General features: G+C 40.6%; 1 protein-coding gene across 5 annotated transcripts in view; it reads right to left on the bottom strand.

The window, feature by feature from the left end:
- Positions 1-14,680, bottom strand: part of LOC122091526 (electron transfer flavoprotein-ubiquinone oxidoreductase, mitochondrial) — a 134,509-nt gene that overhangs the window by 104,293 nt on the left and 15,536 nt on the right. For all 5 annotated transcript variants that reach the window (XM_042661532.1, XM_042661528.1, XM_042661531.1 and 2 more), the window contains exons 6-7: positions 3,764-3,810; positions 3,559-3,633 (exon numbers count right to left, since the gene is read on the bottom strand). In XM_042661532.1, the coding sequence (XP_042517466.1) occupies positions 3,559-3,633; positions 3,764-3,810 (122 nt within the window). The remainder of the gene's footprint in view (positions 1-3,558; positions 3,634-3,763; positions 3,811-14,680) is intronic.

Below are 14,680 nucleotides of genomic sequence, written 5' to 3'. Positions count from 1 at the left end.
ATTTTATAAATTCTATCATATTAAAACATTGTTAAAAACCAAAAGTCTGGTAAAATAATTTTTTGTTTTGATATCCATAAAATTATTTTCATTCAGGCGATTTTAACAGCATTCGCGCACTTAAAAATAAATTTGACCAGAGCATAACTTCGTCATTACAACTTAGATTTAAGTAATCTTAGACTTGTTGGAAAGTTGGTTTTATATTATAACTGATACAAAAAGTCTCATGTAAAAATAATATCATTTGACCAGTCAAACTTGTTATAGAACCAGAGCATTTCTCTAAATTTTGATTTTTTATAGCTTAATATGACTTAATGTTAATTTTTTTATGATTTAATATGGCTAAATGTTGATTTTTAATGACTTGATGTTGCTTTATCTTGATTTTTTATGATACAAGGTATATATAGCTTACTAAATAAGGTTAGAAAATAGGAAACATAAAAAATAACAATTGGTCGCCTTGTTCGCCTCAAGGCGTGCGCCTTCTCACCTAAGCGCTTAGACAACCCTCCACCGCCTTGGTTCGCCTTGTCGCCGTGACAACTATGGTCTCATACATTCCCTTCATTTTCCCATTCATTTTATCATACGATAAGACATTAAGGGTCAAAATGGGACTAAAGAAAAATTGAACAACAAATGTAATATGGATTAAACATGAGGTACCTCAAACATTATGGTTCCCGAGAACAGAGAGGCTATAGTAGAGGACCACGTAAAAGGTTTAGGCCTCATAATGAGGCAAATAGGATGGGCCAAAACATAGATATATCCAGTTTGTCTGCCATAATGGAATCCATGAGTTTGGGATAGGGTGGAGGATCTGGGCATTGGCATGCACCAAAATTCATTGACTCGAGCCCTAGCCCAGTACATCATGTGATAGTGGCTTTAAGAGCGCAGGATCAGCTGCATCGCATTATGGGTATCCGAGACAGTATGGTGTATATGTCGGTGGACCATCCTTCGAGAGCACAAATTCATTTGGATATGGTAGTGGTTATGGACAGTCATGGTTTAAAGTATCTCCAATACCAATACGATATCCTTCGATACGTATCTTAAATTTAGCCGACCAATACGATACACCGATACGATACATGGAATTTTTAAAATCCTTTCGTATCGATATATATCCTACGATACATACCGATATGCACCAATACACTATCGATACGTACTGATACTCTATGAAAAATATAAAGGTGAAATATACGTTTTGGTATGTATCGGTAAGTATCGGTGAGTATTTGTATGTATCGATCGGTACGTATCAATAAGTATTAGTACGTATTGGTGAGTATCGGTATGTATCGATCAGTACGTATCGGTGAGTATCGGTACGGTGCGCTACGTCATATAATGGCCAAGATGGATATTTTTTTAGAAAACATAATTTTTTTAGGGGTTTTTGTTCCAAAGTTACTGTCAGCCATATTTCTCTCTAACTAAAGTGGAAATCAAGATTAGGAACAAGGATTTTACATTTATGGGACAACTACAAACCTTAAATTCTTAGTGCGATACTCTCAATTTAGTGTTTATGCATAATACATGTTATCAATAGCTTTTTTTAACAAATTTTTTATGCAAGTGTTTAAAAAGGTGTTTCATATCCATTTATGTGCGTATCTTTAACGTATCTTAGCGTATCTCCAATACGATACGATACCCTCCGATACGTATCTTAATTTTGGTCGACCGATACGGCGACCGATACCGATACTTTAATCCTTGACAGTATGGTGAATCTTCTTCCTCATTCGAACAGGAAGGTTCTAAAGGTGGTGGGTCATCTTTTGTTGACAGTATCTTTGGATATCCATCCCAACTTTCTGTGTCATACCCACAAGGGCCACAACCTATGATTGTGACTAACTCATTCCCTAGGTTGGGATACCTAGCTAATGTTGATGATGAATCTTATACAAGAGCGGTGAGAGACTACCAAGATAATTGGGCCCAGAACATGACATGGGATGCATGTCTCTCGTTCAGAGGAGCGGCTACAACATTTGCAGTGGTACGCAGCTCGTGGGATGGAACCGCCTAAACATTCTACTTGGAATTGAGTCACTATTTTCGAGTGTTGAGTAATTGAGTCACTGTTGTTCAATGTTGATAGATAATTGTTGATGATGTAATATTTTATCTATTTTGGATCATTTGGATTATGTCTTATGTTTTGATGTAGATTGTAGACTATATATAGTCATTATGTAGTAAAGTTTCAGAATTTAAGCCAACAAGTCAGCGTAATGATTATCGAACCTTTAGTTCACCACACAAGTAAGACTTTATGTGTTTTTTTTATGAAACTAATGATGTGAATGTGTTAGAAATATTAAAATAGGTTCTACACAAAAAATCAGACAAAAAAAAACATTGTTTAGAGGTCGAAACCTAAGTTTCCACTATACTGGGAAAAAATCTCCGGTATCCTCGAAATTTCTCAGGCTTCGACAGAAATTTCGGTCTCCCCAGAGGTCGAAACCCAATACCGTGAACCTTGGTTTGGTGCGAGCTCCTCAGCTATAGACAATCTCCTTGCATGCCATGACTTCTTCCATAGGAGATGGGTCCTCCACCCTCCTCTGGCTTGATGGTTGGCACCCTGCGGGGGTCCTTGAGGTTATTAGTTCAAGATATGTTTACTCCTCCAGATCGTCCAGAGACGCTCCAGTTGCCTCATCACCAGAATGGTGCTTGGTCCCTTTCCTCTCTCCCCTCCTCCCTCTCCTTCCTCTGGCAATCCCTCCATCCTCTTGCTTTTAATGCTCCCCTAATCGTATCCTCTGGACCCAATCCCCCTCTGGTCGTTTCAGCTCTTCCTCATTTTGGAACTTCATCTGGTCTAGAGGCCCTACTGTTCTTTGGTATAAGCTTGTCTAGTTTCCTGGTCACATCCCTTGTTACGCTTTTACTACCTAGACAGCCATATCCAACTGCCTCCCTACCCAAGCTTTCCTCATCCATCACCATATCCAGGTCTCTCCTTCCTGCTGCCTTTGCTGGAATGGTATTGAAGACTGCAATCATCTCTTCTTCGACTGCCCTTTCTCCTCCTCTATTTGGAAAGCGTTTCTCTCCTCTTGCTGGCCTACTAGAAGATGTCCACTCCCACTTTCCTATGAATGGATTTAGATGGATATAACCTTCGCCAGTAGATCGGTTAGCGACCTCATTGGGAAATTAGCTTTTGCAGCCACCATCCCCCATATTTGGATGGAGCACAACCTCAGTAGATGGACTTCCAACTCTAGATCGCTCGATTCGATTTGGAAAGCCATCTACTTTGATGTCTCCTCCAAACTTGTTGTCTCTCTAACCATTAGATTTCGGTCGGTTTTTTATTCCCCAAGAACATGCTCATTGTTATCTCCTAGGGTGTCTCTTCTTCTATTCTTCCCCACACCCCTGTATAGGGTTTCTTGCCCCCCCCCCCCCGTTTCCTTTCGTAAGGCATTTATTATTCATCCAAAAAAAAAAAGTATTTCAAATGCTGATAAGCATGATTACAAATAAAGTTTGCTAATTATTATAGCTTACCTCTTTAATGCCTATAGCATATGTCTGATGTTCTGCTTTTTCTTTTTCTCTCAACTTGTAATGTCTCATTATTTTCTGTAATGCAGAAAAAAGCCCCAAGTTGATGAGGTTAGTAGGAACATCAAAGAGAAGTGGCGGAAGCAAACGAGAATCCAACAGTCACGGTCACTGTTGTATCAATGAAGGAGACACATTTTCACCACACCTCTGATAATGACCCTCGACATCCTTCAGCAAGAAGTGTAATATGCCCTGCAACTCACACTCAAAAAGAATTAATCTTAATAATAAATCACCATTCAGAAAATCATTCTTGGGAGATAGTGTACCTATGTGCATGTTGCTGTGAATACGACTATAGATTTATGTATGCATCCATTCACCAGAATGGACTCACCTGTCTTAATAGTTACACAAAGTTAGGAGTGTCCTGGTGTGGCATAATAATTGGGACACAACGCATAACAGGATCCACTAACGAAGAACCTAGTGGAAAATGATTACTAGATGACATTTGTTTCTAACAACCTCAATGCAAAGTTTCTAAAACTACTGTGGCACAATAAATGATACTACATGATATTAGTAAAAATGCTTACTTGACCATTCTGGCCTGGCATTTGGTCCAACAGTTTGACCATCCATCCGACAGTCTAGGTGGTCAAGGTTGTAAAACAAGACAAGTTTTAAAATGAAGCTGAGTCTATGATTATTGTTTGATTTAAATTGATTTGTTTTTCCAAAATTTTCTTTTTTGTTTTAAAGAGAGAAAGGGGGTTAGTGATTGGATTGGGCTACGACTTTTTCTAAAGAGACACCTATGTGCCTCTTGGTTTCCAATTTAAGTAGATCTCTTTATCCCTAAAATATATACAGTACACTTATTGTGCCTCAACAATCAGATAAGCATTTAATAATGGGAAAATTGCCTAGATCTACTAGATAAGTTAATAAATTACAAAACAAGTAGGTTTGCCTTTGTTTTACACCTATTTTTAACCTAGTAAATCTAGGAAATTGTCCCTCTAATTAATAATTTATTTCATTTTTTAACGTTTTTTTCCTCACACTTCTAATATCTTAGAAAATGATTTTAAAATATTGTACACAATCTCAAAGAACAATTTCATAAATTTTTTGGGGCAATTTTGCCTTTACATGGTCCAATGTAGAGAGGCTTTCCACATGACCCTAACTCTGCCACTTGCCAGGATGATGTGGCAATTTGAAACCGTTGGATAGATAGCCAGATAGGAGAATAGTCTGAATACATCACATGTCAAAATTTCAAACTCAATTTCAACGATTTAACTGTATTGGCATGCATCAAATGTATGTCCATACACGTGTAGTCGTGTACTATACTCCGACCAGTTCTGTGCATTCTCCCATTTCCTGAATTTTTTTTATTTTTTTTCAAGCCCTATTTTGTGACTAAGCAAACTTTGTTTGGGCTGACACTTGACATGTGAGCAGGGGATATAGGAATCTACCCATCCAAAAGATTGAGGCCCCATCCAATCTACCACATGGCAGATCTGGGTCCCATGTAAAAAGGCCATCTACATGGCCATGAAGGGGCCTTTTGCCCATTTTTCATTTATGTGTCAATCTATTACACATTTCCATAGATACTCTAGTAGCTTCTAAAATTTGATTTAGAGTTTGTTTAAATAGTTGGATCCAAAGATTGTAAGGGCACTAGAGGAGAAGGGAGAAGAAGAATAAGAGAAGAGGTTGGTGGTAGCAAGTTCATACGGAGCTTGGCGTCAAGAAGGAAAGTAGAATCAAGCAAGTGGTTGACTCTCTTGTTGGTGAGAAGATTGGGATGTCCAGCCAGGGTATCTCGTCTGCCAATAGCGACCCTCTGCCTTCCTAATCCTCCCTGTTCTTTGGCCAATGGCTGACCTCCCAACTGGGGCCACCCCCTACTAGAAAACCCAAACTCCCCCTGCTCTACTGCTTCCCCTCCTCCTTCTCCTTCTCCCCCTCCTCTAGGAGTCCCCTGGAACTCTCACTTCAAGCATTCAATCTCCACCCCTGCTGAAATCCTCCCCCTTCATTTTGTTCCTCCCTTTCAAACTGGGCCATTCCCTTCTTGTTGTTTGTCCTAGAGGCCTTCTTGACTCCGAGGCTTCCCAATTGAACAACTCTCTTCTGGGACACTTACTTGGAAAGCGCCTTCCCTTCCATCTTGTGAAACTCTCCCTCATGAAGCAATGGAGACCTGTGGGTACGGTTGACACTTTTCTCCTGGATCATGGCTTCTTGTTCAGGTTCTCTGAGGAGAAAGATCAGTTGAGAAGTCTGGAAGGAGGCCCTTGGATTGTCGGACGATCGCCAATCTCCCTCAGACCCTGGCACCACCAAATGTTGCTCAATCAAGTGAACTTTTCCACCATTTCAATTTGGGTCTCTCTTCCTGGGCTCCCCCTGCACTTCTAGCACTCTGATTGATTGAGTGTTGTTGGTTCAGTCTTGGGTACTCCCCTCTGCTTCGATGCTCGAACAAATAGGAAATATCACCTTGCTTTCGCAGGAATTTGTGTTGAGATGGCAGCTGCTGATGCGCTTCCCTCCTCCATTTCCATCCAAGACGGTGATGATTTCACCTTCCAACAGCTTGTCATCTTCGATTGGAAGCCTCCCTAGCGTCTCTATTGCAAGGTATTCGGCCATGATACGAAATCCTGCTCTCTGATGCCTACCCCTCCAACTATGGTGGTGACTTGCATGCTGAACCGATCAGCTCCATCCATCATCAGGATCGATCCCGAATGACTGTCTCTAGTTCCAGAATCCAGACCCCCTTTTCGTCCTTCAAAAAGAGTTAACACAGAGGCTACCCTGATGCAGATTCTTCACCAAACTAGCCTTGTTTAATTAGGAATAAGTCTAGGGTTGGGTTGTATATGTGTTGGGCCTTCAGTCCATGTGGTTTGGAGTGTAATGGGCCACTTTTATAAGCCTAAAAGAGGAGCTTTAAGGTTGCATACGGGATTACTAGTTTTTTTCCTTTTTCATTAGTTTCCTTTTAAGTTGGGTTTAGTTTAAGTTATATTTGTTTTCTTAGGAATCAAGTTATTAGTTGAGTCAAGTCATTAGTTAGTTTCCTTTTTGAAAGTTTCCTTTTTTCTTTTTTCTTTTTTTTTTTTGATGAATAAATAAATTCATTACCAAGAAGAGAAGAATATACAAGGGGGGGAGAAGCAAGGGGGGGCAGAGCCAAAGCAAAGCCAAACAAAGTAAAATACAACTAAGCTAGATCTTTAACCGGAACAGGAGCCTAGGGAGGCATAACCCAACTAGAACCAGCACCAAAAGTAGGGGAAAACAAAAAGGGGGGGGGGGGCAACAAGCAAGGGAAGAGGAATTAAGAAAGTTTCCTTTTTTAGTTTTTTAGAACTATTGTATCAGGAGAATATTTGGCTTCTTGTTTGAGGAACCTTCTATCTTGTAATTCCCTCCCCCATCAACATTATAAATAAAGAGGAGGAGGCTCGTAAAGCAAGAATGATTTTGATAAAAAAAAAATTAATGGCTGTTGCGATTGTCTTCTCCATGAAGATTTGTCTTGTGTTTGATCAAGGATGATGGAACTGGTGTTTGATCCAGTTGACTCTCTGCAGTGGGAAGCCGAGAGGTCCTCTTCCTTTGCTTATCTTCTCCTCCTCTTAATTAGTCAAGAATCTGCTGCTGCTACAACCATCTACAGGTAATTGATTCCATCTTCTTCCACAGTCCTACCCAGGAAATCTTCTTAGTTTCCTATATGATCCCCTACTGCCTGAAACACTTTCAGCCATCCTCTGTGGCTGAAAATTGGATTGAACCACCCTTCGACCTAGTACTACCTTCAATCCAAACCTGGTCCAATTCTGACCAGCCAATTGGGAGAAATTCAAAATCTCCCCAATTTTGTCTCTGTTGACCTATTCTGCCCAAATTTGAAATCAATACACCTGCCTTGATTTCTGTTGGTTTCTTTGGGTGTTGGATCATATTATCAGCTGGATTAGGCCTCTTACAGTCCCTGTTAAGGCCCCATCATCTATTGTTAGTTCTGTTCACAGATTCTTAAGAGTTCCGTAATCGGTAGGCTGTTACAGGCTTGGTTTTCCTTTTTAATCCTGAGTTGCTTTTTGTTGTAGTTCTACTTTGGATATTGGTTGTTCTTTGAGAGTATCCCGCAGCTTTGAGATTAGGTTGGCCTACTCTCTAGACCTACCGCTGCAACTCACGCTGAATCTCTCGCCAAAAATCCTCTGGTCCATGATAGGGCTTTACATATTGGGCAAAACAGGTTCGCCATTTTGGAAAGGTCTTCGAGGCGCACTTTGCCCATCATCTCTCAGATCCGCCTCTCTTCTGCTCCTCGATCCTACCAGCAAAGAAGCAGGTCCAGGCTATCTTTGAAACTCGTGGCTCCTCCTCTGTGAAGCATTTGTCGCCCTCCTCCAAGTGTGCTTAATGTCCCAAGGCTTAGTGTGGAATTCCAAGGGCCTTAACTCCCCAACTAAGTATGCGGCTGGGAGATCTCTCATCAAAGAGTTGTGATCATCTTTTTGTTGCACGCTAGAAACTCATGTCAAAGAGTCCATGGCCAGAACTGTTTCCACTATTGCCCCTGGTTGGCTATTCCTGTCCAACCATTCTTCTCACCCAAATGGGCACATTTGCTTCATGTGGGACAAAGCCAAACTCAATGTTTCTCTCCTTTCTTCCTCCTCCCAATACCTCCACTTCTCTATTTCGGATATTGCATGCAGCTCCACTTTCTAACTTCAATTTATGCGTCTAATCAGATGGTTGACAGGGATAGCCTTTGGAATGATCTTAGGCTAATTGCAAATCAGTTAGGCTCTCACCCTTGGGAGATGTGTGGTGACTTTAATGTCGTCATATTTTCTCATGATAAAGGGGGTCCTTGACATTGCTAGTGTTGAGGCTCTTAATGCCTACATTGACGACATTTCTGTCAATGACCTTAGATGGTCTGGAATCAAGTTCTCTTGGAGCAATAAAAGATCGGGCCAGGTCTACATTGCCTGCAAGTTAGAATTCTTGTGAATGAAGCTTGGCTCACAGCCTTCCCTTCCACCCATGCATCCTTTGAAACCCCAGATATTTCTCATCATAGCCCTATTTGACCTCTTTTGACCCTAAACCCTTCAAATTTTTTGACATGTGGACATCCCATCCTGACTACCCCACCACTGAGAAGGAAGCCAGGTTAAAGCATGTGCAGGCTTTCTCCACCCCCTTATAGCTTTGGCCAGAAAGTTGAGAAATTTCAAAATTGCCTTCAAAGCCTGGAAAACTAACTCCTTCCAGAATATATCTTCTCAAGTTATTGATTGCACGAACAAGCTCTCCTCCATCCAGATTCAGCTGCAGTCAGACCACCTCAACCCTTCTTTGGATGATGAAGAGAAAGTAGAGGCTGCAAACCTCTCTTCCCTCCTGGCCCAAGAAGAGAGCTTCCTGAGATAGAAATCCAGTATCAATTGGTTGGAGCTAGGCGATTCAAATACTACCTATTTCCACAGATCTGTAAAAGCTAGAAACAATGTCAACTCTATTCTCAAGTTAACATCCCTAGATGGAAATCAGGTTCATAAAGTGGATGAGATCAAGAGTGTGCCTTCAAGAATCTGTTCACAATTGCCCCTGATCCTACCCCCTCCATCCCTAATGGTCTCTTGAACAAATCCATTTCAGCCATCATGTCCAATATGCTAATGGCTATCCCTATTGAGAATGAGATTACAACTGTTATCCTCTCCCACAAGGAAAGCAAAGCCCCCGGACCTGATCGATTCAGTATGGGATTCTTTTCCTCGTCTTGGGACCTCATCAAAGATGACATGATCAAGGTTGTCAAGAGTTTTTTCTTCAACCCAAGCCAGATTAAAGGGATTAGTCACATCTTCCTTTTCCTCATCCCTAAGAAAGAGGGACCTGATGCTATGAATGAGTTTGTACCAATCTCCTTATGCAACCTCTTGTACAAGTTAATAACAAAGATCCTTGCAACCAAAATCAAGCAAGTGGTTGAATCTCTTGTTAGCAACAACCAATCGGCTTTTATTCCCAGGAGAAGCATAGGGGATAACATTCTTCTTTGCCATGAAATTGTTAGACTATTTGATAGAAAATCACTCTTTTGTTGCCCTTATGAAGATTGACATCCATAAGGCCTTTGACTCTCTGAAATGGGATTATTTGTCTTGGTCCTTAACAACATGGGATTCCCTCCAATATTCACTAATTGGATTTATCACTGCATTACATCCCCTAGCTTCTCTGTCTTGATGAACGGTAGCCTGGCTGGATACTTCTCTTCAGTGGGAATCAAATAGGGATGTCCTCTTTCTCCTACATCTTTTGCCTGGCCATGGAAGTCCTCTCCAAAAGCTTGCAAGTGGCCACTGATCATAATCTTATTTCTACCATCCCTAAGTGTAAAGCTATTAAGCTTACTCACCTTGCTTTTGCAGATGACCTGATAATCTTCTCCAGAGCTGACCCTTCTACTTTACAGAAGATTATGATATGCTTGAACAAATTTGCCGCTATGTTTAGGCTCTGTATCAATCCTATGAAGTCTCTTATATTCTTGGTTGGGATCTCTGATTCTGCCAAAGCTTCCCGGCTTAATCAAACTGGTTTCCGCATCGGTCAACTTCTAATGAAGTACCTTGGGCTCCCCCTTATACCGGCCAGGCTCTTGCCCATCACTACACTCTTATGCTCGACCTCATTAGGAAGCGCCTTCAACTTTGGAAATGAAATCTTCTATCCTTTGCTGGTTGATTAGAGCTCATCAGATCTTTCCTTCAAGCTTCTTACATTTATTGGCCGGATATCTATGGGTTGTCGGAAACCATCTCCAAGCTTGAGTCCATCTTTGCCTCTTTCCTGTGGAAAGGAAGTGAGTGCTCCAGATTTCTTCGTCCTATTAGCTGGGCTGTTGTTTGGCTTCCTAAAGCTGAAGGGGGCTTGGGTTTGAGAAGGATCAAGGATGTCAATCTTGAAGGTATCATCAAGCTGGCTTGGAAGATTGTCTCAAAGAAGAAAAGTATATGGGTTGATTGGGTGTACTCGAACCTGCTTAGGTCTGATTCCTTTTGGACAGTGAAAACTCCAGCTGATGCTTTTTGGGTGTGGAGAAAGATCATTACTACCCCCCACTCTGATGGAGCAATTACTTATCTTTGGCTTGACCCATGGCACCCCAAAGGAGTCCTTGACCATACTCTTAGTGCCAGAAGCATCTACAACTCGGGTTTATCCAAGTTTTCCGTTATGGCAGATATTACATCATCCGGCAACTAGTCCCCCCCCTGACTCAATCCATGAGCCAGCTTGCTGATATCTGGAACTCTTTGCCAGTCATCCCGACATCTCAGTGGCAAAGACATGAAATTGCCTTTTGGCTGCCTTCCACTTCAAAGCTCTTCTCTTCCAAAGCTGCTTGGGAGTTTATCAGGACTCATGGGCTAGCCACTCCTTGGCACAGACTCATATGGTCTTACACCACACCCCCCGTCAGAACTTCACGGCTTCGAGAGCATTCACTAACTCCTTGCCTACACAATCTTTTCATTCAGAGAGGCATTCCTGCTGATCCTATGTGCATCCTTTGTGGCAATGAGCCAGAAAATGTTGAGCACCTCTTCTTCTCATGCACTGTTTCCAACTATATCTAGAAAGGGATCCTTTCCAAATGCTGGCCGGTTAACAGAAAAACTCTCCCTCCATAAAGAATGGATTTCAATGGATATGACTTTTCAGGGAAAATCTATTTGTGATCTAGGGGGAAAGCTCACCTTCTGCACAACTATAAACCAGATCTGGATGGAAAGAAATCATAGGACATGGACCTCCAATTCTCGCTCTCTGGTTCCATCTCCTTCTGTGTCAAGGCCAAGATTTCTCGGGTCTCTTCCACTTATAATCCCTCCCCTAGGAAATGTCATATTGTTAATTCCTGGGAGCTACCTAACTCCATCATCAGGAATGCCCCTTCTCTCTGAGCTTAGGCTCGTTTTCTCTCCCCCTCCCCTTTTTAGGGGGTGTAAGTTTTTCTTTTTCTTCTTGGTAATGAATTATTTATTCACAAGTTTTTCTTTTTCTTCTTGGTAATGAATTATTTATTCACCCAAAAAACAGTTATGTTCTCTCGTCTATATAACATAAAATGAAATTACATCCTTACCCCATGCTAATATATGCTAGCCAAGGGATGTAAAAGGTATAAAAAAAAAAAAAAAAAAAACACTATGAAATAATAGTCTAGTACCCAAATTACCCTTATTAAATGTAATTACATATCTGACACTCCCCCTCAAGCTGGAGAATAAACATCACATTCCCAACTTGCATAAAAGAGTACTGAATTGATAAGGAATGAGAACTTTGGTGAAGATGTCAGCCAAATGATCACCTATCCTCACCAAAGGGATGCATATGTAGCCAAAGTCAATTTCCTCTTTAATGAAATGTTGGTCCACCTGAATATGCTTTGTCAAAAATTGTTGGACCAGATTGTGGCCTATACTTATGGCAGCCTTATTATCACAATAGAGTCTCATAAGTGCCACAATATCAAACCCCAAATCTTGGACCAGTCATTCAACCATAGGAGTACACATACTCCATGAGCCATAGCCCTAAATTCTGCCTTTGCACTTGATCGGAACATAATAGCTTTCTTTTGCTCCTACATGTGATCAAGTTACCACCCACAAATGTACAATAAGCTAATGCAGATCATCTATTAGAAACTAAACCCGCCAAATCAGCATCAATATAGCCTTCTATCCTTAAATTGTTGTGTTTGGCATATAACATCCCTTTTCCTGGGCTGGACTACAAGTATCTGACGATGCGATATGTACCCATTCTTGGGAAAATGCATAAATTCACTCACCACCCCAACTACATATGTGATATATGGTAAATCAACTTTACCTCTAGTCTCTGGTATTTCCCTACATCAACAAAGTATGGAACATAGTCTTCTCCTAGCTTGTGATTTTGATCAATAAGAGAGTTTGTTGGTTTGCAACCTAATATTCATGTTTTTTTCAACAAATCCAGCACAAACTTCCCTTGACATATATTTATTCAATTCTTACACCTTCACACTTTAATCCCTAAGAAATACTTTAAAGGTCCTTGACCTTTAATCTCTAACCATTGGGCCAAGTAGAACTTAAGCCTAGTTATCTCCATCTTTCATTTCCAGTCACCACAATGTCATCCACATAGACAATAAGGGCTGTAAAAGTAGCATTACCACGCCGGGAAAAGAAAGTGTGGTCAGTTTGACTCTAGGAATACCCATTCTTTAAAATGGACTGTCTAAACCTCTCCATCCAAGTCTTTGGGGACTGTTTGAGGCCATATAGTGACATTTTAAGAGACAGTTCTTCTTCAGCTGAAGGGAACTTGAATCTTGGTAGATCGCACACAACCAAAGTCTTATAGTCGGAGGGGTAGGCGTTCCCAAAATCCAAGTGATAGTGATGTGCTGAGGAGTAGCATGGAGTTAATGAGCATTAGTTCGAATCACATTGGTGCTTCATCCAGACATGGACAACATGGATCTTTAGTGCTTCTTCAGGCTATGGATATGGACCTTATGCAGGACCAACATTGGCCACTCAAGAGCAATACACAAGATTCTACCATGAATTGAAGTCCCACTACAATAGATATTTCGACTAGGGTAAATATTGTGCCTATGTTCTAAAAGTGCACAACATTATCTTAGTAGCTCCCATTCAAGAAGAAGCTCCTCGCTATGAATATGAACCAGTACGGCACTCATCACAATGGCAATGGCGATGGCAATAGAATAGAAAAAACTGTAAGAAACCTCATCATTTTGAACAGTTTGAACTGATTATACTTGTCTATCAATGTGATACCCTCCATTTTAGTGTTTATGCATAATACATGTTATATATAGTTTTTTTTAATTTTTTTTTTTTATTGCAAATGTATATAAAAAAATGTTCCCTGTCCATTTATGTGCGTATATTTAGCGTATCATATCTCCGATACAAAACGATACGCTCTGATACGTATCTTAATTTTGGCTGACCGATACGAAGACCTTTTAATCCTTGATTACATGGAATTACATCTCTAACATAAAGATAATGAAAATTTCAAGGAATAAAATATAGAATAACAGAAAACAAAATATTAATATACAAAACTATCTACCTAGATGATATGAGACATTTCGTCATTCTACTCAAAAAACAATTCCCTCCCATAGGATGTAGATAGGTTTTGTGACAATCATCCTCCCAGTTTTTAACAGACAAAAGATCGGCATCTGTTGAATTTTCAAGGCCTTGGATCAGGTTTTGAGCTTGTGGGCAAGGCTAGAGTTGAGACATCAAAAACCGAGGGCCATCAAACCTTGAACCTAATTTTAGTCCTACCTTATTGATATCAGATTTGGATAGAATATCATTCTTCCATAACAATGTGAAAAACCAAATGCCTTCAGTCAAAAGAGGCATCCAAATTTTGTTTATTGTAGAATCAGGCCCTCATTGTTTTTTCTTAGCAAATCAAGCTTCTGTAATGACGTCTCCATATTTTTGCTTTTGACCTTTTCATAATCCCCAAACTAATAGGAACAGCCCTTAAAATGGACTCTTCGTGTGATTATTTTATTTTCTTCCTCCACAGCAACTCTGGCAGCAGTGAAATCTTCTACTAATTCTCCCCCTTTTCATCCTATTTCTTTTTTCCTCCATTTTCCCTTGCTTTTCTCTCTTTTCCCCACCTTTTACCCTTTTCTGATAAATTTTGGAACCTAAGCGCCTAGACAACTTGGCAGTTGGTCACCTAGGTCCTGGAAAACTGCCTTGAATTGGCCTAAACCTCATTTTGGCAACTACAGAAGTTATCAGTCCAAATAAAAACATAACGCTCCGTTACATCAAACTTTGGATGTGTGAGTTGATTTTTGATAAAATGAACTTCCCTGACATGATAAGGTATATGGTTTACCTGTTCTGTGAAGCAGGAGGTAAGGCAACATACATTTGCCCCTCTCAGACCCTGCAGTAACGGGAGCCTCATGCACTGGGTT

The sequence above is a fragment of the Macadamia integrifolia genome, chromosome 10 (assembly GCF_013358625.1).
Source record: "Macadamia integrifolia cultivar HAES 741 chromosome 10, SCU_Mint_v3, whole genome shotgun sequence".
In the NCBI taxonomy this organism is placed as follows: Eukaryota; Viridiplantae; Streptophyta; class Magnoliopsida; order Proteales; family Proteaceae; genus Macadamia; species Macadamia integrifolia.
The sequence above is the reverse complement of the archived record's forward strand: the minus strand, read 5'-3'. Positions and strand labels throughout refer to the sequence as shown.